At 40.1% G+C, this 24,923-nt stretch overlaps 1 protein-coding gene across 7 annotated transcripts in view; it reads left to right on the top strand.

Moving 5' to 3' along the window:
• EFCAB11 (EF-hand calcium binding domain 11) overlaps positions 1-24,923 on the top strand; it is a 118,342-nt gene that overhangs the window by 15,212 nt on the left and 78,207 nt on the right. For 4 of the 7 annotated variants that reach the window (XM_039883998.1, XM_039884000.1, XM_039883996.1 and 1 more), the window contains exons 4-5: positions 1,175-1,276; positions 2,151-2,241. In XM_039883998.1, coding sequence (XP_039739932.1) covers positions 1,175-1,276; positions 2,151-2,241 — 193 coding nt within the window. Of the gene's footprint in view, positions 1-1,174; positions 1,277-2,150; positions 2,242-5,174; positions 5,524-5,582; positions 5,769-24,923 lie in introns of those variants that run through there. The other 3 variants (XM_039883995.1, XM_039883997.1, XM_039883999.1) reach the window with 3 other exon arrangements.

Raw genomic sequence — 24,923 nt, 5'->3', positions numbered from 1 at the left:
AGGATTCCTGTGACTCGTACAACCTCCTGTTTTTCCCCTTATCGCACATGCCGCAATTTATAATTACGTGCACTGTATAATCACTGTTTCCCCCAGTATGCCAGTAGGTCCCTTGGGACTGGAATCACGTGCGTGCTCTCTTCCCCTCTCTTTCCAGAGCTTGACACAGTGCCTGGCACACAGTGGGTTCCAAAGAGTTGTAAGCGAATCATTTAAACACAAAGATAGACTGACTTTTTTGGTGTCTAAATCTTTATAAGAAAAACGTGGAAAATTAAGAGCACTATTTTCTCTGGTTTTTCAACCTTTAGAACTATTTTAGGAAAGGTACGCAGCTCAGCATCACCTCACCAAAAGAAAAGAGTGTGAGTTTTTGGAAATTAGCATGTGGTTATTGTACGATTTGGGGCTATTTTTAAGACAGTGATATATTTTTTAATGGATATCCTGAGTATAAAAACGAACTGCTCTTTTTATATATTTAGGGCTCAGGTCACTGAAATGTTTAAATTCTTGGCTCCGCTCTTTAAACCTACTACAAAGATCACATTAGAATTCATTTTAATAGACTTTGTAAGCACAGTATCCAATCTCATGTGATCATGCTGGGCTCTTTTATTATGAGGATCACAGGAAGCAGAGCTGGAGGCAGCAGAACAGTCGTGGAGTGCACCCAAGGCTGGGGACGGTGCCAGCCCTATTGTTTATGGAACATTCTCTCCACCTTTATCTGTGGTGCGCAATTGGTATTGACTTTTGAGAAACTACTTCTTCGCCCTGATCTCCCAGTTGGAAAAAAACCCTGCGGTAATGACATCTGGCTAAGAGAAAAGGGATCAAAGAGGCAGAAGGAAAGAAAAATTATGAGACCTCGTTTAATATGTAGTTTGGGGCCCGTCTGTTAGATCTCTTAGAGAAAGAGTGTTACACTTTTTCAAGGTCATCATTCCTTTATCCCCTGGAGAAGCCCAGGGAACTATGACCATGTCTCGCTTTTGGCCGTTGACTGCTAGCGTTGGGCCTACTTAGCGTTTAGCAAACTATCTTTTTGACTTTGTGGATCTTTAGGAATAAATACTGTTTGCCAAAATTAAGATAAATTTTTGTGAAAAACATCACTGTGTTTTGTTTTTTTTCTTAAAGAGGAAGACAGTTTTTTTCTCCCAACTTTTAGGTATATCACTTGAGGAGTTTTTAAATTTTGTAAGGAAAAAGAAGGAACTTCAGCTATATCGGAATGAAATAAGACACATCTTCACAGCTTTTGACAGGCACTGTAAGTCTTTTGTAAAGTGTTTTGATATTAAAAATTGCTGTTAAGGAGCCAAATGGGAACATATATCCAGTGAATCAAATAAATATCATTGTACGTTTATTTTACTGTGTTCATTAGCTGTTACCTTAGATGTTAGTGTGAATTTTTTTCTCCATCATGATCTTCAATTCTTGACATTTACCATGGATGAAATAATATTTACAGTTATACAGTTGTACCTATGATTATAAAGTGGACAGCAAAAGGACTGGCCATGTGGGTTATAGGTCATGAGCCACCTACGGAAGTGGTGGAGACCTGTGGCTTCTCCTTCGACTCCTGCTTTGACCACACATGATTGGAGGAATTCTTATCTGACATTGGGAGTGGCTGAGAGGAGTGGCTTCAGACCCGCTAGGCCCCACAGATCACATAGGATGAAAATACTTAGGGAGTCCAGATTCAGTATCTTGGCTGCTGTTATAGTTTCCCTCTAAATTATTATTATCTTATATATAATATAAATATTATACTATACTTTAGTACCAAGCAAGGAAAAAAGTGAACTTGGAAAAATAAGTTGTTTTGGCATTTTACAAAGAATTGAAGCCTAATGCCATTATTGCAGTGTATTTCTCAGTAGTCCTTTCGCTGGGACTCAGAGAATCTGCAAATGATAGGGCCAGAAGTAGCATGGGCCTTCGAGATCACCTGGGACTGCACTGAAGCAGAGTAGTACTTGATTCTTAAATTCAGATTACCTTACGTGTAAAATCAACTATACATTTCTGCTCTTCTAATAATAAAAGTATTATGCAAGTTTTATGGCTAAAATAACAACAGTTCATAGGGTTAATAGAAGTAAGTGAATGTTTTATATTTTGTTTTCAAATAGATCGTGGATATTTAACTTTGGAAGATTTCCAAAAAGCATTTAAACAGGTGGCTCCCAAGTTACCAGAAAGGATTATTCTTGAGGTTTTCAGGTAAGACACCAAAATCTTTCCATCTATATAGCCCTCGATTTACCATTTGCTTTTACCAGTTTTCAGTTTTATCTTCATGCTGATTTTTCACTCAGAACGTTTTCATCTCGTTGCATATTGTCATGATCAGGAGAGAATTTTATAGTTGGCTATCGATGCACCCATACCCTTGACAGTGGGGCACTTGCACACCAGGGAGGTGTATAAAAACACTTGTTGGCAGGGGTGGGAGAGAAACAGGAACGAAATAGAACTTCTTCATATATTTACATGTCGACCAGAAAAAATGAAGCTTTAGTATTTAACTTGGATGTTCTTGTGCTCGTGTCCCGTATTTCATCAGGCACAGGTTACACAAGGTTCTTGAGTTGTCCAGACAGAAGAGTTGGCATTACTTAATGGTGGCCTTCTCGTTCATTTGCTTTCAAAGTTTTTGCTACGTGTTGCAGTGCATGCATATCTGATAAGGTTGATTTAAAGGATATATTATGTCACCTTTATGAACTAATCTTGACAAACAGGGCAAGTGGCTCGAAAGCAGTTTCTCTTAGCAAACTGCAGGTTGAAGGTGATATGAATAGAGCAAGCACATGTCGACACGAGAAGATGGCAGAGCTGCCGCTTCTCTGATCGGCAATGTGGGCTCTTGATCAGCCCTGTTACCTGGTGTATTGATTAGGGTTCAGTATAGCAGTGAGAGCCAGAAAAGCCAAAATGATAAAGCTCAAAAGAGATAGCAGTGTACTTCCCTCTCACATAAACGTGGGCAGTCCGGGGCTGATCTGATGGCCACGTAGTCATGTAGGACCCGGATTCTTCCTTCCTTGTTGTTCTGGCTGCCTCGACACCTGGCTTCTCCCTTTCGCTTCAAGGATTGTTTAAACTTCAGCTATCAAACTTCAATTGCAGCAAGGTAGGAGGAAAGGGAACAGAAGATATGCTTCTCCTTTTAAGGCTATCCATTTATTTGACCTTACATCCCAGTGACCAAAACTTAGTTCCAAGGCCATGTATCACTGTGTGGGGGAGAGGCTTAAAAGTATAGTCTTTGCTCTGGGCAATTATGTGCCTTCTGAGTTTCTGATACTGAGGAGGAAGGAGAGAATGAATATTTGGGGACATCTGGTAGGTGTTCCCATTTGAGACAAAAGTAATTTTGTGAAATCTGACCAGAAGTCAGCCCTGCCCATTAGAAACTATCAAGCAGATTGTTCGAGATAAGGATTTGCACTTAACTTATTAACAGATGTATATGAAATTCTCTTGCTGCATCATTCACAAGTTACTGAGCAAACTATTGAAGAATAAAGGAGTTAAAGCCACATGCTGACGAACTGCCATAGGGCAGTATTACTTAGTTGATTCTGGAACAGCAAGTTTTTTAAAATATAGTAGCATCTTTGTACACACTTTGTGATGAGATGAGTGATGAATGTCAAATGTATTTCTAACTCCCAGGGGTTGTTTTTAACAAAAGAACAAAGAATTGCTACTTTATTTTTCTTTTACAAAAAGACAAGTGTCCAGATTTGCTGACCCTCATGTGTTAAGTGGTTTCAGTAGGAGCTACCTCATAGAAGTTTCTGAAAAACGCACTCAAATATAGAAGCAATGAGTGAGAAAGTAACTGCTTCCCAAAAGAAACCTGTGCCACTGGGAGAGCATTTTTGAAAATAGGTGTTTGGAAATGTGATTAAAAAGAAAAAAACGGTTTGTGTCACCTATTAAAACCCTTCACACCTGCATATTCAGTAAGTTGAATATGGGATGTCCCAATCTAGTGCCAAAAAAAAAAAAGAAAAAAAAACCTTGCAAAGTTTTAGTGGTTTTAGAATATAGTTTTTAAAAATATAAAAACTTCATAGCATTAATGTTTTCAAGAGCAGCTGTCAGGAGGGATGGATATTTGCTAGCTGAAGGCCAGTTAGCAATAACAACAACAACAACAACAACAAAACACACCCCTAAACCTTTTCCTTATGGGAGGATGGAATTAAAAACTGAGGGACTCAGTGCCATGGAATTAAAAACCGAGGGACTCAGTGCCATGATTCTCTTTTTCCATTCATATCTACATATCTTCACTACATATCTCTGATGGCCATTAAAACCAAGTATTAAAAAACAAGTTACTCAATCACAAAGGACTAAACTGAGATGTTCAGAAATAATAAAGTATATTAAATCATGTTCTTGATAAATATGATTAATGATTTCTAGTGACAGCAAAAGGTCATTTGCCATTAACAAATAAAATATTCGTGTTTTTAATTCTTTAGAATTTCTGTATTACGTTTTATAATGTACATAGTTTATTAATATAGTAGCACATGTACATATAAGCTATAAATAAGTATATTCTTAGGATCTTATCCTTCCAAGGATTGTGTGATCAAAACATTTTGGAGTCAACTGCAGTGTAAAACCAAACAGGCACTTTAGTTCATTGAACATGCCCTGCTTAAATTGTAATTCTGTTATTATTATTATAGCACCACAGTCCCCAAACCATAAATGATGCATAGTAAGTGTTAAATGAAGTTGTGAGACCATAAAAGGAGAGAAAAATTTTTTCTCTTAGTGCAAATTGAAATAGGCCAAAGAAATAGAGATGTCTAACATCCACGCATCTTTCTGTTTTGGTGGTGCAAACAATTTTCAAAAATAGAAAAAAGTAAATCAGGCTGTTAGAAATGCAAACGTATTTAATGTTTGTAAAGTTAGACACTCACTTTTTGAGAAGACTTTGACTAATTGACCAGTGTAAATGGAGTTCATTACCCGGGTAGGTCCACAGTTGCCCAGAAGAAAGCTGGAATTTGAAAATCACTAAAAGAAGGCAACTAGAGAGGCAGAGTTCTAATTAGATCAGAGTCATCAGTGGTTTTAATGACTGAAGACACTTTCATAATCTTCAATTCAATGTCTGCCAGATTCTTCCCAAAGAAACTTCTAAAGACCAAGGGCAGTCTCTTTCAGAAGTACCTGCCCATATCACACTTTCATTTTACAAGCCAAACCAACCAACCACAACAATAAAACCAACTAAACAACCAAACAACCAAAACAAACAATTAAAAAAGACGGGGCCTGAGGCATCAAAGAATCATTTGACTTTATAACTTGATAGAAACACTGGTGTGTCATTCATTAAATCTGAGGGTGTTCCAAGAACTAAATGAGATTTTTAGAAGGTTTGTGAATTGTTGCCTAACTATTAGTGGTGTTTACTTTAGCGATTTTATCATGAATAAAAACAATGTGGTTTTTAAATAGACGTGTATTACCGGAACTGATAGCATTCACAGTCTGTTCTACAATCATAGTCTCTTTTGTTTTAGTTTTACTTGTGCAGTTAAATGGACTCGGAGTTCTCACCTGGAGGTCTTGTGCCATAGTTTCTGCTTAGCTGGAGTTGACCCTCCAGTAGGAATCATGAGAACTCTCTTCCCTGGTGTCTTTCATGTTCAAAATGTTTATCTGGGCCATTGTCCTTGAATAAAAATATATAATGCATCGAATGTTAACATTTTGGAGTCACTTTCTTTTTCTTTGAGAATCTCGATTATGCTTATGTTGGAATTCCTTTTAAATTTTTTTATTAATTTTTATTTCATTTGCTTGCTTCGCTCACTATGTCTCTTAGTATATTTTTAGCAATGTCTGTTCTCCTTTGTGCTTTATCCAATACGGCCTTTTTTTTTCTTTTTATGGTTTTATTTTTCTCTTGAGCTATATCTGCTGATGTTTCATTTCCTTTTATTGTTTTGCTATATCTTGTTATTTTACAATATCTCCCCTAAGCCTTACTATATCTACTTTCGACTCTTGTTTTATGGAGGTATTTGTTTTATTGGGGGAAACAATGATTTCTGAGGTTTTATTTTTAATAGATGATTGCTTCGGGGCTGCTAATTATGGATTTTTCTCCATATAAATTAAGAAAAGCGAGTTTTCTACCGAGGGAAGGGTTTTGAGGAATAAGTTAGTTTCATAAATGTTTATTATTTAGATTTAAAATTTTGAGATTCTTTTCAGTGTTTAAAACATAACTGCTTTCTACTTAGAGCTGATAATCTCTAATGATTTATATATTTGTGTTCTAAAATAACCGAGTGTATTTGCATAACTAAAATAACTTTTTCTACCCATTACAAATGGCAGAAGTTCAAAAGGTATGAAGACTGAAAAAACTGTTTATGCGATAGAATTAATGTGGGATAATAGACTGTTTTTAGTATAAAAAAGTTGAAACATAAAGTCTTTTTAATACAAATGAAACTTAACTGAAAACTTTGTACCACTATCTTTACAAAAAAATCAGAAATCTTCAGTGACTCTAATGAGTCAAGTTAAAACTATTTAACTTGGCTCTCCAACATCTGGTCACCTTTCCAGACTTATCTTTCATTAGTCCCAAATTCCTGTGTTTTCCTTGGCATAGTGCTTATTCCTTTGAATGTGTGACATGTGTTTAAACTTCCTTCTGTTTCTCTTGCTGGCAAAGCCTCTCCCTCCTCCCTACCTGTTCCAATTAGTCCTCTCTTCATGATCCTGCTCAGTAAAGCCTTTTTTTCTTTACTTTGAATAGTCAGTCTTTGTCTCCTTTCTCTAAATTTCAGTAGTACTTATGGTTGTGTATTCTTTTCAATGACTTACTCGATAAATAAAAATATAGAGTTTAGGATTATCTCCATAAAATACTACAAGCTCTTTGAGTTTATGAGCTTATCTACAACTTCCACTGTCTCCAGCATACTGCTTTATTCATTGTAGTTACGTAATAAGTGGTGGTCCATTGTCACTCTAAATATCCAGTGACAGTAAAATTCTCACTTATAGTTTAATTTATGGTTCGATGTACACTTATAAACTAGGAAAGAGTACATTAAAATGCGGTACATTATAATCACGTGTGGCTTCGCTTTCTATCTTTCTTTTTCTACATGTGATTTTTACGAATCAATCTCTGATGGCCTCTCTTTGCTTTATTTTGGGGGCATTTTCAGTTCACCATGTAGCCTCTGCTGTCACCAGGAAGCTGGCTTAATGTTCTTTCTTGACTTTGCTCACCATCAGCACCCTGCGGTATTTATGGCTGGCGTTTTTTCTGTGCATGAATGTTTATTTCTCCATGCCTAAGAGCCTTCTCCATCTCATTGTAAGCACTGAGATTTGCACATGCCTACCACCTGTCAGTGGGCAAGAAGTCCTAGGAAGCTTTTTCTGCTTCCCAGGCATGAAATGAAATGTGGATGTGTAGAAAGCGCACCCTAACCCCATGTTCAACGTTCTGAATGCACAGGTGGATCGTCCGATAATAATGTAACACGGAAATATTGAACAGCATTTTGGGCAGCATTTTGAGGAATCAAAATGCTCTCCAGTCATGGCAGGAGCTGTTTAAAGTTATGTCCGATATTTCTGGCGTAAGAATCCCACTCTTCATATTACATTGGGAGGGTAAAAAAATACAGAACATCTGATTCTCCTTTTTGAGATATTAAAAATTGAGCAACAGAAAGAGCATCATGACTTGTTGACTAAAAGTTTTCAGTTTCAGAGCGTCAATGGGGTAGGGGCTTAGGAATGCAATTTTAAAAGGGAGTTATGGATACTCTTTTGGCAGAAGGATAATATATGCCTCATATCGCAGCTGCTACAGAGGGAAGGATTGTCATGAGCTTGCGTAAAATGAAGTAACAGACTCTTCTATTATGCTGAATGGAAGAGAGTCTTACAGAGCTAGGGCCCTATAGGAAAGTGGTTTTTTAAGATAGCATTTATTTTTGCAAATCATTTGCATCTCTTTTGAAGAGTTATTTCTCACTGTGTTCTTTAGCTACCTATAATTCCTCCCTACCAGCAGCTGACTTGTTACATACCATTTTCTCGGACAATCAGTCACAAGAGAATTTCATAGTTAAGATTTTGTGCATCAGAATGATTCTCTTATAAATGTAGTCACGTGACCTCGACAAAATCACGGTTACTGTAGTGCGTACCTACTTTGGGATATGATTATTGATCTGTTGGTATTTATATGCTCCGTGTATAGACAAGTATAAAAAAAGCCTAGAAAGCCTATCTCATTCTTTGTAATCGTACCTAGACATGTCTGCCTGGGCATGAGTAATGGTCAAAGAAGGAGATTTCTTGGGTTTCCAGTTTTTATTTCATGAATTTTTGTGTCTTCTCTGCAATGGTCATACCTTAGTTTTTCTTCCTTTTTTTTTTTTTTTCTGTTTCAAAATTTTATTGCCAGAGATCTTCTCTTCTGATTATTCTCCTGTGCATATTCACTATGAGAGATAGGGATGTGTGTAAGCTTTTCAAGATGACCTCAGCATTTCCTCTCTCTGGGGACTTTCACATGTGATGTACTGAAAAATGTGCTTTAAAAATCGAGTTATCAAAATGATTATAGTCTAATCATTTTAAGACAATGCCTGTTTTTCAGAGTGTTGTTCATCAATTTTGCTCCATGAACAAAAATTATATCCTTGCGTTTGAGGATAGTTCTTTTACCAGCAAAAACTTTAGAATTGGTGGTGCAAGAATTAAAGCTCCAAACTGCACCAGAAATACGAGTAGAGAAGAGTGATGGATGACTTTATCACATAGATTTTCAAGTAGAATGTGTTATTTTGCTTTCTTCAGTTAAACTAATTGAGTTCATGTTATCAGGGATGTTTTATTTGGCTGGAAAGAATACTCTCTTTCACATTTAGGGTGTTTAGATTTTGTAGTCCTCTCTCACGTTAAATCCATCCAGGTACAAATTCTATTTATCCTTCAAGGCCCAGCTGTTAAGATATTTACCTTAAAAGCTGGCCCTACCCGACACCCCACCTACTACCTTCCAACCTCCAAAAAAGAAATAGTCTCCACTTTTTGCTTTTAACTCCTAATCTGTCATAACTATCTTTCTTGTTTATGCTTATTCATGGTGATTGGTATCCATATATTATTGCCAGTGTTAGAATATGAGCTTAACACAAGCAGGCACGCGAGAGTATTCATCATCACACTCCACAGCACAGTTTGTACGTGTTGAATAGATGATTACATTTTATGTAAATGAATGGCTTGCTTATGCAGTGAACAGGCTTTTTATTATGTATTTTTGTTTCACTCTCCAAATGTCACACTGGCACCATATTAAGGTTGCACTGTGCAGTGAGCCCCATGGCTGGGGATCAGGACTTGAGTTCTAGTCTCAGCTCCGCCACTTACCAGACTTCCCACAGATCACTGCACCTCTCTGGCCTGCACTCTCCTGATCTCAGAAATGAGGCTATTGCGTTATATGATCTGGCAGGCTTCCTCTAGCTCCGAAACCCACTGATGGGGTTATCTATCATGGAGAGTGGCCTGGCAGTCTCCTTTATTTTCTCTGTGTATCACAGATATTATTCAGAATCCACCACAGCATGAATGCAGATGTGGTCTGTCAGTGTGACAAAGACTACTCTCAAGAGGAAATTACTGGGTTTGACAGTGACCCAACCCAGGGTTTCGTTTTGAGATGTCACTATAACAAGCGTTATGGCCAACGTATCCAATTTCTCATCTACATATATGTTTGAATACACTATTCTGGCTGTAACAGCATAAGAGCTGTTTTTCTTTTAATTCAACTGTCACATAAGAAACTGCTGCCATGGTTTCTCTCTTATGACCAAATGTAGCTAACCCTTTCACTCACCCTTGAAGTTATTAATAGCTGCACATCATGAATGTATTCATGCCATTTTCCTTTATAGAAAAAGGAATCCATTTCTTATGTTTTTCTTTTGTAGTAAATAGCTAACTTCTGGGTGAAAATTTTAATAATATTGTGTGTTATATTCATAAAATAAGAAAAGTATTTACTAAAAAATTTATATTTTATGGAATATTTAAATTAACATTGTTTTAAGATGTCGGGAAAAAATAGGCTCAGAATTAAGAGTTATACTTCAGAGTTTCAATTATCTTCCTTACACGTAGCCCAAAATCAAAACCAAAGATTTCCAGTGCTGTGTTTTTTATCTGTGACATACACACCTATGAGTTTGCTACCTCATGTCCAGCCATCTCATCTACCTACCTTCTACCTAGTCATTCTCCCCCATCAGGTTGCTTTGAACAGATACGTTCTTGTCATTCAAAGAGTGCACCAAAGACCATCAGCTTCGATGTTAGAGAGCTTACTAGGAATGCCTACTCTCAGGCCCCACTCCAGATGTTCTGAATCGAATGTGCTTACTTTAACACGATCTCCGGGTGACCCATATGCACATTAAAGTTTGAAAATCACTGGCTGCCCTTCCAGTTACATTTTGGATAATGATAGTAAACTGGTATTACCTTCTAATGGTGCTTCTGGACTTGAATAGCTTTCATTGCCTACCAGATAATGCCTAGATCCTTAGCCCGACATACCAGCCCCTCCACACACACACACACACACACACACACACACACACAGCCGTGGCATGCCTTGTTAACACGTCTCCCAGCATTTCCCAAACTAAAAATTCTACTCTACCATTCTGATATCCTTGCTATGTACTGATCCTTTCTCATTTCTCTTCTGACATTTTTGCTTATGCCAGGTTCACTACCCTCCCTTCTCCTCTGACTGCCCCATCCACATATCTAAATGATATCCACTCCTTAGAGCTTAGCCAAACTCTCTCTTCTATGCAGCCTTCCCGGATCAACCCAGCCAACAAAACTGCTTTCTTCTTCCTTAAAGCACGTGTAGCACTTGCCACATTAATGCATCTAGTAATGCTAACCATGATAACCCTGGCAGCTAACATTTACTCGTTAGTGTGTACCGGCCACAGCTGAATGAGTCTTTGTGGATTAGGCTCTGTCTTTTCCCATTTTAAGATAATGGAAAAGCTTGGAGAAGTCAAAGGACTTGCCCACGGTCACCAGCTGGTGAATAATGGAACCAAGATTCATACTCAGGCAGGCTGACTTCCAGGCTTGCGCTCTTAATCACTGTTCTAGTTCCTTCTCACTTCTTGTAACCGTGTAAACATCCTGAGGTCAGGCACCCGGCCTTACATCCCCACACCGGCTGGCCTAAACACGAGGAAGCAAGGCACGTCCTCTCTACCCAGAAATGCTCCCAATAAACCAGTTGTGTGTTATACAGCTTTTCCCTGTCCATACGAATTGGTTTGGTTTGCATTTCTATACTTGAAATTTCATTTGGTCACCTGCAATATAAACAAAAGGAACTGTTTACAAAAATGTACAAAAGGAAGCTGATGCAGCATTTTATCATGTACTGTAGCAGCCATGCCAGTTCAGGTTGCTTTGCTAGGAACCCATATGTCATGTGTGTTGCCTTTGGAAGTCTATCACCATAGCAAAATATTTTGCCAAATAAACTGGAAAAGAATTTTTAGAAAGTCAGCAGATGGGATTTTATTGTATTAACTGGGTCAGGGTGCCAAACTAAATTCGTGATTGTCTCGTCATAAGGCAGGATTGTACTTTGATTCACTTGAAAGACCCTTTAAATCTGTTGCTGTGAGTTTAACATTGTGTTCTGCCATTTCCGGCTTGTCCACATTATCTGCTTGTCTTCCTTCCTTGGTTATAACCTGCTGCTGGAGAAAATCAGGGTGAAATAGTAATTAAATGCATTACAGACTTCTTGTGGCTCCTGTCACCAGGAGAGGCAGGACAGGCACTGATGCTAATAACCTTTCCCTTTCCTACTCCTGTCTCTTGCTTATCACTCATATCTACACATCTCCCACCCAGGGGACTTAGAATTTTACAAGCCCAGAACCGGTTATTCGTGGCTACACATGGCTGCTGGACGCTCATCATTCTTCCTCCTCCTACTGCAGTGTCTTCTGCATTCCCCACCTCTGTTCTCCTTAACTGTGACTAAGCCCAAGTATGTTTATACCACTTTCCCGTCCTTATCTCCGTGTATAACCCAGGCCTCAGGCAGAGCCTCTGTCCAAGGCCCCACTGTGGTTCTGACCGGCCTGCAGTCCTGTGCAGCAGGGCTGGGCTCTTAAGTGGGCCCTGGTACTTGGACCTGCTCTGTGCCAGCCTGAGACCTGGAGCGAGCTTACCACGTGCCCTCTTTCTGCAATGCATCTACCTCCTCCCCCAAACACACACACGACAATTAATTTCCCTCTCCCTCTCTCATCAAGTGTAATCCTGAGAGATCTGTCAACTCTGGATCCTCCTTCCTGGGTCTGCTTCTTAGATTCCCTGCTGCCGGCCTTGATCCTCCAACTGCCTGTCCCAGAGCGGGCCTGCGGTCTCAGGTCAGGCAGACACAGTTGCACCAACTTGACCAAAGAGCTTGGACTACCTGAGTCTGTCATCTGTACACGGTTTCCCGCCCTGGCCCAGGGTAACTCAGAATGCTTTCCTGTTAGTGCTGAGGTCTGGCACACCTGTCACTCAAGTCGTGTTAATACCCTCTTGCCATCCAGGAGAACTTTAACCCGTCTGTCTTCGATTCCATATTTCAGGGATGGCAAGTAGTTCGCATGTGTGCCATCATCGTCCCTTCCTATACCTGTGGCCTATATTCTTCTGGTGAGCCTCAGAATCCTTCCTAGTATCACACCCCAAGCCAGTTCATTAGCCTCGTCACACACAGTGAGATGGACGTGCTCTCTGTCATGGCTGTGCCACACCTTTCCTGCTGCCGTGCGCTACAGGCCACCTTGCTTCTGCTTCAGGACAGGGTCATAGCCTCTGCCTAGATTTCTGTTACCTTTTCACCTCTAAAATCCAACGTTTTCCTTCCATCCTATTTCTAAGGAACTGGGGTTTCTTCTTCTTTTTTTTTCTAACTCCTCTTATTTCTTCTAATCGCATCCCTTCCCCTTCTTCTGATCTAAGACCTGTCTCCATCATCCATTCCCTCTCCTGTTTAGACCTTCCATCCCTGCCTGCAGCTATACTCCATTTCCCCCCAGCCTAGAAAGCTGCTTTCCCCACCTGATTCCCTGTAGGTAGCCCCCCGGCCTTTCCTCAGTTTTCATTCTTGTCAGCTTCTCAAGGCATTTAACACTCTGCCTGGGGACCCTGTCCTTGATGCTTACTCCTCCCCAGCTCTCCTGGCATGTGTCATCCCTGTGCCACTGATGGCAGTTTCCATTCATCGAACATCTGCTAGTATTAACCGAATCTGTGCACCGATCCTTCACATCCGCCGTTGTTCAGGCCCATTCCACAGATGAGGCCGAGCTCTTTTATTGCTAACTTCAAGCCAAACTAGACTTCTCCGTTATTTATCTTTTGGTTAAAGAAGAAAAGTTGGGGAACTGACAAATAATAGAACAGTTTTTTTTTAATTTGATGATAATCATATTGCTGGTACTCATTAATGGCCAAGTGTTTTTGTTATACCTCAAAATTGTATCTTTCAATTTAAGAATATCACTGCCTAATAACAACGGTAGACTGAATTTACAGTTAAAGTAAAATGCCTAACCATGCTTATCATTAAGCATCTTTTAGGAATCATGTTAAAGAACATATTTTAGAATGAAAAATGCAGGTTACAAAATGCTTTTCTTAACCCAAGTCTTCTTATTGTTAAGCTTCCTGGCAATCCATTTATGATTTCAAATAGAGATCTTCTCTGCTTCAGAGATGGAATATTGAGGCTCTCCTCCAAGGAGAGGGGAGGGCGGTAGAAGTGTTTCACTCTTGTTCCCTTTTTGAGGAAATTTAACTGTGTTTGCCGAAGAGAGCGTATTCAATGAATACATGAATGAATGAGTGAATAAATAGATGAGCAAAAGAATACAATGAGGTTGATCAAAATTTGCATGTTCAAATTATGTGTTAAATTGGGTAGAGCAGCTGCTGGTCCTTAATATTATCTGGGCCTGTTACAGATTGTCTTTACTGGGTTTTCAATTGCAGATTTAGACTCAGAGGCTTTAAAAAATATGAACTTGACTACACATTTGTGTAGAGATTTGAACTGCTATCATCATAAAAAAATTATTACAGTGATTTTAAACTCTGTGAGAAAACTTTTAACAGAACCCTGCCATCAGAGTCAAGTTCAGTTAACTGGATGGAACCTTTTTCTTTTTCTCACGTACACTATCTAGTAGAGAAGTTTCTACTGTGACCAAATTTGTTAGAGTGTGCCATTCATTCTGCTGGTTATAAATTTGTCATGACAACAAGTGGCTGGATATACTTTTCATAGACCACTTGTATCCACAAATTGGTTATGTTTTGGGGAAAAATTAGACTTCTTCAGAAATACTTATTTTCACAGGTTAATTTATTATCTGGAGATCAGATTTGAAGTCTACGGACTCAGTTGTACTGTCCGCATACTGCTCTCCATTGCTAGATATGGTTCAAGGAAGGATACGTGACAGCATATGTCCACATGGCAGATGGCAGAGTCCATCTTTGAGTCAGGAATCTTGATGAAAAACTCAAATTTTTTAAAATGGGAAATTACCTCCTCATTTTTATTTCCAATCGAATTAATGTCTTATATAGATACTGTATTCAATATCATTTAGTTTGCTTTCTCTCTTAGTTCCTAATTTTTATTGTAGTTCTTAGTCTTTGCTTTTGGAGTGTGAGCTTATGGTAGAATAAATCAAATTAGCTTTAGAGGGTAGATTTAGCTTTCTCTAATGACTTACTAACCAAAATATACCTTCTTATGTGAAAAAGCCAGAGTGGATTATTATTTATTTGACTGGCAAGGAAAGTCATTTCTAATATTATTTAGTGACTGAAACAAATTACTTTGCCGTAAATTAAATATGAGATAAAAGTATGATTCTCCCTTAATGAACAAAGCAAACTGAGAGCCCAGCGTTTGTAGTAGATCTCTTTAGCCAGTTGGTGGCGCTAAAAACTCTGATAAGAAGCTAATTGCAAGAAGAGGTGGTTAACTTGGAGCCTTTCCTAATACTATCTTACTCGTTTTTGAAAAATTTATTACCAAAAATACATGCCCAAATCGTTGCATCTTCTAAGCTTAGGAACTAAACCAAATCTCTTTGATGGGCAGTAGAGTACATTTCTAGTACACTCGTGTGAAAACGTCATTGGCTCCCATAGTATTCACATTTTGGAAATTGCATCTTGTGTAACAAATGGCTCCATCCCAGAAATGACCTTAACCTTCTGTCTGGGGACTGGAGGTGCGGACAGTAACGAATGCCAGAGCTGTGTTGCTGGTTCTGTTTAGGTGCCAGATTTAGATTTAAGAAATGATGATGGGTGTGATCACTACTCTTTTTTACTATTAACGCACTTTTTAGGCGCTGGTTTCTTTGTTTAATGCTTTTTAACCCTTTGTTTTTTTAGCGCCTGAGAAGCCCAATCGATCGAGGTTTGTTGCTTGATTGTGTCCCGAGAGGCAGTCAGAGGCACCCAGAGGCCTTGAGTCAGGGAGAGCGAGTTTTGAATGTCCCTATATATTTCGTAACTGTCCCTTAGTTACTTATATAAATTCTTTACAGCTCAGTTTTCCCAACTTGTAAAACAGGGATAATAATCTCTTTCCCCAGGGTTTGCGTGAGCATTAATACTGAGAAAAAGAGTGCTCTTTAGATGTTGTTTACCCTCCATTTCCTTGTTTGAGGCGGAGACTGGGACTAAGTTATTTTTGAGCCTGCTCTACCCCAGACACAGCCAGGGCCTTAGGCCAGGAGGTCCTCTCTGCCTCTGAGAATGCCTCATGCTTCACCAATGTAAAGATCATTCTAGGTCGTAAAGTTCCACAAGGATTTTGTAAAGACTCACAGAGTCACAGAAGAGATACTCACCTGGTTATATCCGGTTTTCAGGCACTTGCCTGTCTATCTCGGGGGTATTTACGCGTTTGTCTGAATCTACCTAAACATTTAAGACTGAGGAAGGGAATACGAGATTGCTGAAAGGCGTAGCAAAGGTATTACTCAGAGTTTGTTCATCTGTTTATTTGTTCCACAAACTTTTATGGAGCATTACTGTTCCGGAGATGGACTCCAGGAGAGCCTCAGCACGTCTCCGAGAGCTGCAGACTTTAGGAAGCAGGATGCTTCCCACTTGGCAGGACTTCATAGGCATCCCTTATCTATGAAACAGGAAGATTATTTAAATATAAATTTTTTTTATAATATTATAAAAATCAGTGTAGGATTCTCTGTAAAAAAAAATTTTTTTAAACTTTTAAAACCTTGCTTGTGTTGTTAAAATTTCCACAGCATATTCTGTTTGGAAGTTCGAAACAAGTCAGAAGAGGCTTCAGTAGATGGTAAAATCACAAAACACTATTAATTGGGTGCTTCAGTCAGTATAGGATTTAAAAGCATAACAGTGTAAGGTGTATCTTTTTTAGGGACAGCACAGCTAATGTCCTTGGCTAGATCTGATTGATAGATTCAAACCTTTGACATTTAGAGATTACGGGATCATGGAATGCAACAGTGGCAGAGCCTCTAGCAGTCCCATACTCCATCTTTCCTACACTATAGCTAGGAAGATGGAGGCTTGGCAAACTTAGTGGCTTACCTGTGGATACACAGACCTGCATCAAAACTCAGGTCTTCGGACCCCCAATTCAGTGCCAGCGCATTATTTTTCCAGGACGAGCCATTTTCAGTGTAAATAAAAACAAGTGTATGCTTGTTCAGCCTCTAATAAACTTTTATACTAAACGTGGAATATCATTTCCACTCAGTTCTCAGAATGCATCCCTTGACCGTCTCTGAGGCAGTTAGTTAAGGTGCTCCTTCCTACACACATTTCGGAGCAGAGCGGAGGGGAGGGCGAGCACCCCAGGCACGTAGCATGCAGTCCTCAGCCGGCGCAAACGAGTGCCTGCTCCTCGTTTCTTGCTAGATGACTGGCATCCTATGCTGCGGGTGTATTAGCAATTTCGGAGTTTGTTCCCGACTAAAAGTGACCTCATTGTTTTGTGCTTCTCTTCCGTAATTATACAGTAACAGGAAAATAAACCGGCTCCGAGTACAGCCCACAGCAGAAATCTTGTGCTCTTTATGCAAGTTTGATTTATAGACATGCACTGCAGAGCAGAGTGACTATGAAACATTCATCTTCCCATTGCTAGTTGCCATGGAAATCAAGTACACAGAGCAGTGTCATTCCAGGCCCGGTGATGCCTGCGGTAGTTTATTCCTTTGTTGTTCTTGTTTCTTAAGCAACTGCCTAGCATTCTTTCATCATCACAATTAATCACACACACGAGTTTTTATCTTTTATCTCAGATAGAAAGCACTATAAATGTATGAGAAAAATAGGGAGAATTTAAATATTTGTGTGGCTTTAAATATGCATTTGTGATTTTTTCCCCTTCAGTCCCATTGGAAAATAGGTCATGTGAAAACAAAAAGAAAAAGCACACATTAATGTACAGAAATTTCGATAAAGAGAGCAATATACATTTTGAGGAGAAAGCAATGCTACGCTAAGGAAATGCTAAGGAACTTCAGATTCTTAGGTTTCCCAGTGTTTGGAGTTAAGTCTGCATTTTGGGTACTGTCAACCAAAAACAAGCCCCTGAGCTATGTATTATCAAGTCTCCTTTGGTTTTGTTTTTTTGTTAGTCTCCTTTGGGATTTGAACAACCTAAATATTTGCCGGGTAGATATGGCAGATATTAAAAGAGTAGGAGTCCTTTTTTCTTTAGAAGCTAATAAAGTTCAAGAATTTTTTACAGCGTAAGTAAAAGGAATTCTAGTTAATCTTCCTTATTATTATTATTGTTTTAAAGAAACCATCTTACCCCGGTTTCTCCTAGCCTCGTTCATAGTATATACAATGCTAACAATTAATAAGTGCTTGTTGACAATCTGCCCTCTTTTCCTGGGCTTCTGGCCAAGTCTGTTGTTTAAGAGGGCATGTTCTGGAATAACTCTGTCTGGTTCTAAGTCCCGGATCCTTTGCTTATTGGCTATGAGACCTTTGAAAAGTATCTCTACTTGCCTTGGTCTCCTTCTCTGTAGAGTGAGCGCTATAAAATTAAGATAATTATGGGTCGTTGGGAGGGTTCTCAGGAATGACATATGCAGAGGGCCTAGCTCTGTGCCTGGCACAAGATGAATGCTCAGGTTGCGGGGCTTGTGGTGACGGTGATGGTTGTTACGACTAGGATTATCGCTCTTACTGCTATGACTACTCCAGGCCAAAACTGAGTGGAGAGCTAAGCTCTAACCCAGGGAACGATTCCAGCATCAAAGCCCAGGACCTTGTTCCCAGCATCCAGGTTCACAGATAATGACCCATGCTTTGTTTCACTTGGGCTGCAAAGACTCGGTTCATCTCCATACCCTAGGTACTAGAATGGTAGCCTAGACGTAGTTACAATGGTCTTTTGATCCACAAATTGAGAAGAGAAGGCTGCTGCAAATTTCTCATCAATGACCTGGTCTTGTTTCTTACAATTGGTTGTGTATGGGGCACACAGGGAAGGAATGAGCTACCTGATCATGTCTTGCTAGGGGAAGGTTCTGGTGTTTCTCGATAGCAGCGATCCCCAACCTTTTTGCACCAGGGACCGGTGCTCCTATGAGGATATAATGCCTGATGATCTGAGGTGGAGCTGAGGCAGAGATGCTAGTGCTGGGGAGCGGCTGCAGATACAGGTGAAGTTTCGCTTGCTCCCTGCCCCTCACCTCCTGCTGTGTGTGGCCCATTCCTAACAGGTACTGGTCTGCAGCCTGTGGGTTGGGGACTCCTGGTTTATAGAATCTTAAATAACATCTGATCTGCTGCCTCTCTACCCCATGCTCCTGTGTCACTTGGCAGTGGCTGCAGCCTTCCCTCAGCCCTTCTGGAAAGGAAGTATTCCAAACTGGTGGCAGAAGCATTCTTTGTTGAAATCCACTGTCCTTGGCAGTCCTCCAGGGTGCATGGCAATGCCTATTTATTGGATTTAGGTTTTGTTTGGTTAGCCTTGTATTGTATCTGTTTTGCTTTGTGCAGTCCTTACCCCCCACCCCGCCCCAAGGTTTCGTGTTTAAATTCCTTGGACTTCATTTCTATTTATTTTACTGGCTTGCTTCATAGTATTGCTAAAAGTTGTTTGCTTTACGCTATCACAAAATGAGTGGTAACCTTAGTCTTTACTCCCCACAAGCCTGATCCAAAATGTGAACTAGGTACACTTTTGTTAATGATTAAAACAAAATAGCCTTGCTGGTTTCCCCTTTGCCGTGTTCTGATATCACACCACAGTGTCCTCAGTTCTCTTTATTTCGCTCATTGTTTTAACCTGTCCCCCACCAGTAGGCTCACGTCGGTTCTGAAGAGGTAGTACTGCAACTTCTCTGAATCCTTGTGTTTTCTCATCTCTGTCATTCTTCCTGCTTCTCCCCATGAGATAAAAACTCTAGAGTCCGACTCTCACATCTTCCAGGGGAAGCTGCTGACACCTGAAGTGACATGGGTACTCAATGGATACCTATATTCTTGTGACTGCTATTGGACCCGGCGTGTGTAGGTTTCAAATCAGTGCCTGAAATTTAGACCCTCTCTAGATATTGGTGATGGTTCCAAATCATCCCTGGTCTCCCGATGGTGCGTATGGTCCTCACCTCATACTTAATGGGCAACACACACCCCTGTTGTCTCTTTGCCCCCCAGTTGCTACAGGAAATGGTGCTGCCCTGTGTACTTCTGTCTGTCTTTGTTTTGGAAACAAATATTTGTTAGCATCTCCTACACTGAAGACACTGGGACTACATGAAAGTAAATAAGACAGACATTGTCCTGCTCTCTGGGAGTTTATAGTCTGGAGGGGGAGATCGGTAATTAGAATTCAAGATGGTTAATCCTGAAAGATGACCGTACTCAACGTACTGTGAGAATATATATGAAGGATATTTAATACAGACTGGGGAGAGGGTGCCAAGAAAGTGATAGCCAGTGTGAGACCTGAAGGATGGAAATAGCAGGCAAAGAGAGGGAGAATGTGTTCTAGGCAGGGTGCATCTGCGGAGGTCGGCCGGAGAGCATGGCATTGTGGGTAGCAGAGTTGTTCAGTATAGCTAGTCTGCTATTAATACACTTTTTCCTTTATCTTAGTGAGTGGGTGGGGCTAGAAGGATAAGTGCTGAGTCATGACTGGAGAGGTGGGCAGGGGCAGCTCATGTAGGGCCTGATAAACTGCTGAGAAGTTTGAACTTTATCCTGGGGGCAATAGGAAGCCACTGAAATGTTTTAAGTAGGGAAGTGACATGATCAGATTTATGGTTTACCTGATTTTGCCTATTGCAGTGTGGAGAATGCACTAAAATGTGGCAAGAGTAGCCTCTATCTGGGTCGATCCCAGGGGCCACTTTTGCAAACTCACCTTCTCCTTATCCCTACAGTATGTGTCTAGCTCAGCATGTCCAATGTTTTGCATTTTCCCGATTACCATGAAGGCTTATCCCATACTAACTCTTTTCTATCTTGCTGAGCATCTTTGACCCCTGAAATTTGTTGCAATTCACACTGTTGGCCCTTCTTGCTCAGCCAGGCCAGACCAGGCCAGGCCAGACCGCACCTGAGAGAATTCTTCTCTCTCTCTTTTTCCCACTAGCGGTTGAATATCCCAGATATTCTACACTGACCTCCACTGCACCCCTATACAGGACAGTAAATGTGGGAAGATGGATTGAAATAAAATTAGTTGAACTGAACAATAGACTATGGGAAAGTTACTTAGCTTCTCTGTGCCTCAGTTTCCTTATCTATAAACTGCACATATTAAAGAAGATCTAGATCATGGAGTTGTTTGGAGGATTAAATGAATGAATGTGTATAAAAACACCGTGCCTGGCCTATAGTAGGTGCTCACTGTTTATTAATGTGTTTATGAGGGTGTCTAGATTATCCTGGAGAAAGAGGCAGGAGAACATAAAACGTTTTGGACTGCTGGAGTAATTTGCCACAGCCAAATGGGTATTCATCGTGAAAGGTCCACTCTTCTTCACTATGGATACCTGAGAGATGACAGCCATGCTACATCCTGCCCAGTCAGGGGTATTGACCAAGCTGACTTTATTTTAAATCTATGGTTTTATTGTGTGCTGATTTTGTTCCATAAATTCTTTTAGTTTTCAAATTAGCTTTGCATTTCATAAATTATGCTTTCTTCCAAAAGGCAGTCATGATATTTGCCTCAACTTTGTAGTTTGAGCCTCTTAAGACTAGTCTTTCTTCTTTAATAATAGTGGTAGTGCCAGCTACTGGTTGATAAAGCAATAGAAGGCAACTCTCTCTCTATATATATATTGCTTTATTCCATGAATAGTTAGTTACTCAGCAAGTGCCATGTGCAAGGCACTGAGAAAGGTACTTTGGAGTCTACAAGGACAAATCGGGCAGGTGCAGTTTCACAGGATGACTGTAAAATGATAGAAAATGGTACCTTCTGTGGAAGAACAATTCAGGGAGAGGATTGAACTCCAGCCAGGGCAATCCAAGAACTTAAGAACGGAGTTAGGAGTTGAAGAATCTTTGGGAGGAAAGACATCCAGGGAGAGCGAACGGTGTGGACAAAGCGTGGAGAGGAGATGAAGCTGGTAAGTAGGTGGAGGAAGCGCACAGGATAGCTAACACACACCGAGTGCTCACTGTGTGCCAAGCCCTGTGCTAGATGCTTGCTTGACTTAACTCGTCTTATCTGCACAACAGCCCTCTGAAGTGGCTACTTTTACCCACCCCCATTTTACAGATTAGGCAACTGAGGCACAGAGTGGCTGCGTAACTTGGCTAAGATCACATTAACTAATAGTATTTTTGGTGTTGACCCAGACAATCTAACTCCTGACTGGAAACACAAATACGCATACCCATCATTGCAAGGGAGAATCTTTGCCTTTCCCTTTTATATCTCTCAACGTGCACCCTTTGAAAAGGATTTTTGAATCTCTTTATCAGTCAGAGCTACTACAGTTTACAGATTTCGAAAGAATCATTTTATAGAAGGGCCTTTTCCAGTTCAATTTCAATGGAATAAAGATCTAGACAGCGTATAAATTTTCACAGTGAAAAATAGAGCTATATAATCTATGGCTATAACCTTTTTCACAGACCTTAGGCTGTGGACGTGTGAAAACACTAGCTGAATTGTACCTCTTTCCTTCTGATTTCTGAAAATTTGGTCATAAAAGTCTTTTGATAAAAATATCAAAAAACTTCATACTGCAATACTGTAAAACGTGAGTGTTAATGGCAAAAAAACAAAACAAAACAAAACCATATTTTAGACTGCCTTGAACTGTTTAAACATTGTAATGGGAAACATTTATGGCCTAAATAATTGAAGTATGCGTTTCTCAGAATCCATCTACTCATCTCAACCTTTTGTTAGACCTTTAAACAAATCAGAAAATTGACTGGCTTGCGTTTCGCCATAAGCCCCGTCTTTTTCGCCTTCACGGGGTAGTGGTTATGCACGGGGCTGTTGGCCATTCGTTCAGGCTTGGATCCTATATTAGGGAGGAGCTGACTTAAACAAGTGTGTTAACCGCCCTGGTCTTCAGCCTCCTCTTCCAAAGGACTTTTTAAATACCTTGATTCTCTGTTTCAAAAGGACTTTTTAAATACCCTGATTCTTTGTTTACTTACTCTTTAGAGAAATTTATAATTAATAGTACATGTGATCTAATGGTAAGAAATGAAGTAAAAGCAAGCAATTTGTTTTTATCAATTTCATTGAGCATTCTTTGACAAATGTTTATTAAGCACCTACTGAGTACATGATAAATACTTGTGTTTATCATTTTCCAGTATTGCTAATAATTACAGTATTAAATTATCAGACTTACTTGGGATTTACCTTCTCCGTTTCCTCTTTGCTAATGTTCTCTTCGTGGCTACATGATTACTGTAGAATCTTGTACTATTTAATCTTATTTTTATGTCCAAAGCAAATAAAGCAAAACAGAAACCTTTTATCTCAAAGGAATCCCTTAACATGTTGCAAATCATCATTAAATCATATACAATATTTTTCTTTCGATTATTTCAATGTAAAGAAGCCCAATTTAAACCTACTGGATTATGCTTCTTAGGAAAACCCACAGCCATCAAATGTTCACATCTAATCCAGGTGGGTCAGCTGACATACTAGTTTTAATGGTTTGCAGTGATAAATTTGTCATAGAATTGGAGCTTTCTCCAGGTTATAAATTGCCCAGACCCAAACGCTGTGGAAAATTTATAAGGACTGCCATTAGAATAGAATGTTTTAAATTATCTGTTGTATGGAGGAAAAAAGGAAGACTTGATAAGAGGTTTATCAGATAGTCATGAGTTCATGTGACAAAAAAGAATTACTGGGCTATTTGTCAAATGATAAACTGGATAATGATGATGGCAGAAGTATCTGTCATTTTTTTAATGCTTTAATGAGCGCCAGGTAGTGTCATTATTTCAGTTCTCATAATGACCTAATGATTTGTACATTATTATTATTCCTATTTTACAGATAAGAAAACTGAGCTTAGCAAGGTATTTATAAATGTTTGCAAGGACTCACAGTTAATAAATAGCTGAAAATGTTTCAAGTTGCTTGTCGTCACCTTCAGTTCATCATATTTAAGGTGATAGTCCTTATCCTTGTCCTCCAGTCACCTCCTTCTATTTCTGTCAGTGATGGTTTCCTCAGATTCATTCCTGCAGTCATCTTTTATTTTTTCTTCTCTGTCTTTGCTCTCATCCATTCAATCACCAAGGCCATTTGCTTGTTGGACATCTTTCTGCTGTCAGCTCCTGTCCTATCACCTGAGTCCAGGTAGCGAGGCCACACACCTAAGTGTACAGGCTGAACCCCAAACTCCTTATTCCAGTATCCCAGGCTGGTTGCCTTCTCCCAATCTCCTCTTAGGTTCTTCTAACTTCTCTGCCGAGGAACTGGTTACCTAAGCGCATCACAGCCTTTTCCCGGTGCTCTCTTTGCACATAGCTTCCTTGTGGGGTAGACCTTCCTCCATACCCTGCTGTATGAGCCCTGCCCCATGCTCCTCTAGTACTCGTTCTGATCAGTCCATTCCTCAGTGACGGTCCCCTCTTCTCAGCTCCTGTGACAATAGTTTCCTTATCCCTCATTTTATACATGTCGCCTGCCTCGCATTGCTGTACAGCTCTTCCCGCGTAGGGGCGGGGCGGGGCTCCTCACCAGCTTCTGGAACGTGGCTGTACATGCGGAAGCGCGGGTTCCCATGTCCCGTGTGCATGTATGAGGATAGACGCTTTTATGGTAACCGCAGTGAACTCACTGAGTTAAGAGCTCTCCCTTCCATCCCCAAACCTCCTTATTCAGAGACCCGCTTCGCTGGAAAAGCACGCGCGTTTCAGAGATGGTGGTGGTGGGTTCTAACAATGGCCACACTCCCCATTCCTGTCGGTAAGCCCTTTTGTATAGTGCCTTGACCCTCTCCCATCCAGAGATGGAGTTTATTTCTCCAGTCTCTGAATCTGAGCTGACCTTGTGACTGACTTTGACCAAGGAACGTAGCAAAAAGTAGCACATCACTGAACCTGAGGGCGATGTTGGGAATCTATGTCCCCACCCCAACAAAGGGTCCCATCTGACACTATGACTTTTGCCCCATCCCCTGCTGAGTTGTTGTCCAACTGTGTGCAAACAAGAGATGTTTGCTTTGAGATGCTTCCTTAACCACAGTCAATGTATTTTAAAATTCTACATTTCTATAGAA

This window comes from Pteropus medius, unplaced genomic scaffold (genome assembly GCF_902729225.1).
Source record: "Pteropus medius unplaced genomic scaffold, Ma_sr-lr_union100, whole genome shotgun sequence".
NCBI classification, from domain to species: Eukaryota; Metazoa; Chordata; class Mammalia; order Chiroptera; family Pteropodidae; genus Pteropus; species Pteropus medius.
The sequence above is the reverse complement of the archived record's forward strand: the minus strand, read 5'-3'. Positions and strand labels throughout refer to the sequence as shown.